Raw genomic sequence first — 2,322 nt, 5'->3', positions numbered from 1 at the left:
ACAATTACAGGGGCACAGGCTACAGAGACACAGGGCGTGAGGGCACCCACTAAATAGCTTTGTTTTACATCCGAGAACAGGAAGGATTCCCTTTCAACATGTGAATATGTGTTGTGTGCTTTGTCATGGGATGCTGACAAACCTCCCCCACTGACCCCCTGACACCTTATCGGGACCTGAGCGTTTTTACCAACTTCTTTCAATTTGCATTGGATCCTTTACGGCTATCGCTGGGGCCCACTTAGAATTTTTTTATTTTTTTATATCATTTTGTAATACTTTTAAATATTTTTATAAAATAAAAAAATTGATAATAATATTAAATAATTTTTTTAATCATTAAAAAAAATTAATGAGAGCGGTAGCTTCCAGCGGAGACATTTCTCATTTGCATTTACACCCACTGTCCTAAAATTTTTTCTTCTCTGTATGTTTGGTGTGTTTGGTGGAAAAAGCGAAATCATTTATGCACTGAGTTACAGCTTATTTGATCGCATACGTCCAAAGTTCAGACTTCTTTAACTTGCACTTTTTGAAATTATCAACCGGCAGGGTTACTGTTCCACTTACTGGGTCTGAACCCTTGGCTTGCTTTTTCACTATATAAACCCTGCACCTGTAAGGAAGGGATTGAGAGCAGTAGCTACTTTTTTTGTTTGGCAGTCCTTCGTGCTTCTGTCTCATCCCTGCAGTAACCTCTACAAGCTTCAGCCATGGCTGCATTGTTCAGATCCCTCCTCCCTCTACTGCTTTCCATCCTCTTCCTTCACCACATTCCAGGTACTGTCACTCCCTCTCTCTCTCTCTCTGTATCTGGTCCCTCTCACAAACACACATGTACATTTTGTTGTTTCTTTTTTGGGCAACAAGCTGGTGTTTTTCTGGTTATAAGAAAATGTCCATTGTTTCTGTGTTTGATCTTTACTATTCTCTACTTGACTTTGTATGTTCATGTTTGGGTTTGCTTTTTTGGCACAGTTGAGGTATCAGTCACATATACACCACCCAGGGCACCCACACACTGAGAGGCACAAACCCAGAATATTTTTTTGAAATTTTTTTTTAATAAAGTCAGTAATCTAACATTTTACCAACACCTGTGTACTGCATCAAGCAATGTTACTCAACAAGTGTTCTTACACTACCTATCTTTTGGCAAAGTACAGCTGAGATCTCTGCGACAACTATAACTCTGTTCAACAAATGCACCCACCCAGTTTGGCCAGGCATCCAACCCAGCGCAGGGAAGCCCATCTTAGCCCGCGGCGGTTTCAAGCTCCCACCAAAGAAGGCCTCCACCCTACACCTCCCTGCACTCTGGTCTGGCCGCATCTGGGGCCGCCACGCCTGCATCTTCGACGCATCCGGACGAGGCCGCTGCTCTACTGGCGACTGTGGTGGCTCCCTCTTCTGCAACGGCATCGGCGGCACTCCACCGGCCACCCTTGCAGAGATCACTCTCGGTAAAGATCAAGACTTCTACGATGTCAGCCTCGTGGACGGCTACAACCTCGCCATCTCGATCACCCCATTCAAAGGCTCGGGCAAATGCAGCTACGCCGGGTGCGTGAGTGATCTAAACACGATGTGCCCGGTGGGGCTTCAGGTCCGGTCTCACGATAAAAGGAGCGTGGTTGCATGCAAGAGCGCCTGCTTTGCGTTCAACTCACCCAGATACTGCTGCACAGGGAGCTTTGGGAGCCCTCAGGCTTGTAAGCCTACAGCTTATTCAAAGATTTTTAAGACTGCTTGTCCAAAGGCTTACTCCTATGCATATGATGATCCAACTAGCATTGCTACCTGCACTGGTGGTAACTATTTGGTCACCTTCTGCCCTCATCACCACTAAATGATCACTTAATATGTATAATTTACTCTTTAATTAGTCATAATATAGTCGTTATGTTTCTCTTAATAGTAGTTTTATTATAATCTTATTATTTTGATGCTTTCTGTAATCCCTAAATATAAATCTTAATCATATGTGTCTGTTTATTTTGTTTAGTGGGGTGTATTTATTCAGTGGATTGTCGTTATTTTTTATATATATATTAAGAAAAATGTTATACCCACAAAGAAGAAAAGAAAAGAAAATATATAGAAATAAATATATAAGTTGAGAGGAATACTTCGATTTAAAACATGAATTTTTAAATTTAAAATTTAATAATAAATCTTAAAAGTATTTGAAAAAAGAACAACTATAGTCTATAAAATATAAATAGTGAATTTTAATCATTTAGATCTCGATTAGATTATGGAGTGATTCGAATTATCTTATTATTATAATTTTTTTAAATTTTTATATGAAATGTAATGTTT

At 40.1% G+C, this 2,322-nt stretch overlaps 1 protein-coding gene across 1 annotated transcript; it reads left to right on the top strand.

The window, feature by feature from the left end:
- The first annotated feature begins 617 nt into the window (after positions 1–617).
- On the top strand, positions 618–2,004 carry LOC122295432 (thaumatin-like protein). The gene is made up of 2 exons (XM_043104450.1): positions 618–780; positions 1,167–2,004. Exons 1-2 carry the CDS (start codon positions 714–716, stop codon positions 1,847–1,849), a joined length of 750 nt encoding a protein of 249 aa, XP_042960384.1. The 5' UTR covers positions 618–713; the 3' UTR covers positions 1,850–2,004.
- Positions 2,005–2,322: the final 318 nt, after the last annotated feature.

Source organism: Carya illinoinensis, chromosome 15 (genome assembly GCF_018687715.1).
Source record: "Carya illinoinensis cultivar Pawnee chromosome 15, C.illinoinensisPawnee_v1, whole genome shotgun sequence".
In the NCBI taxonomy this organism is placed as follows: Eukaryota; Viridiplantae; Streptophyta; class Magnoliopsida; order Fagales; family Juglandaceae; genus Carya; species Carya illinoinensis.
The sequence above is the reverse complement of the archived record's forward strand: the minus strand, read 5'-3'. Positions and strand labels throughout refer to the sequence as shown.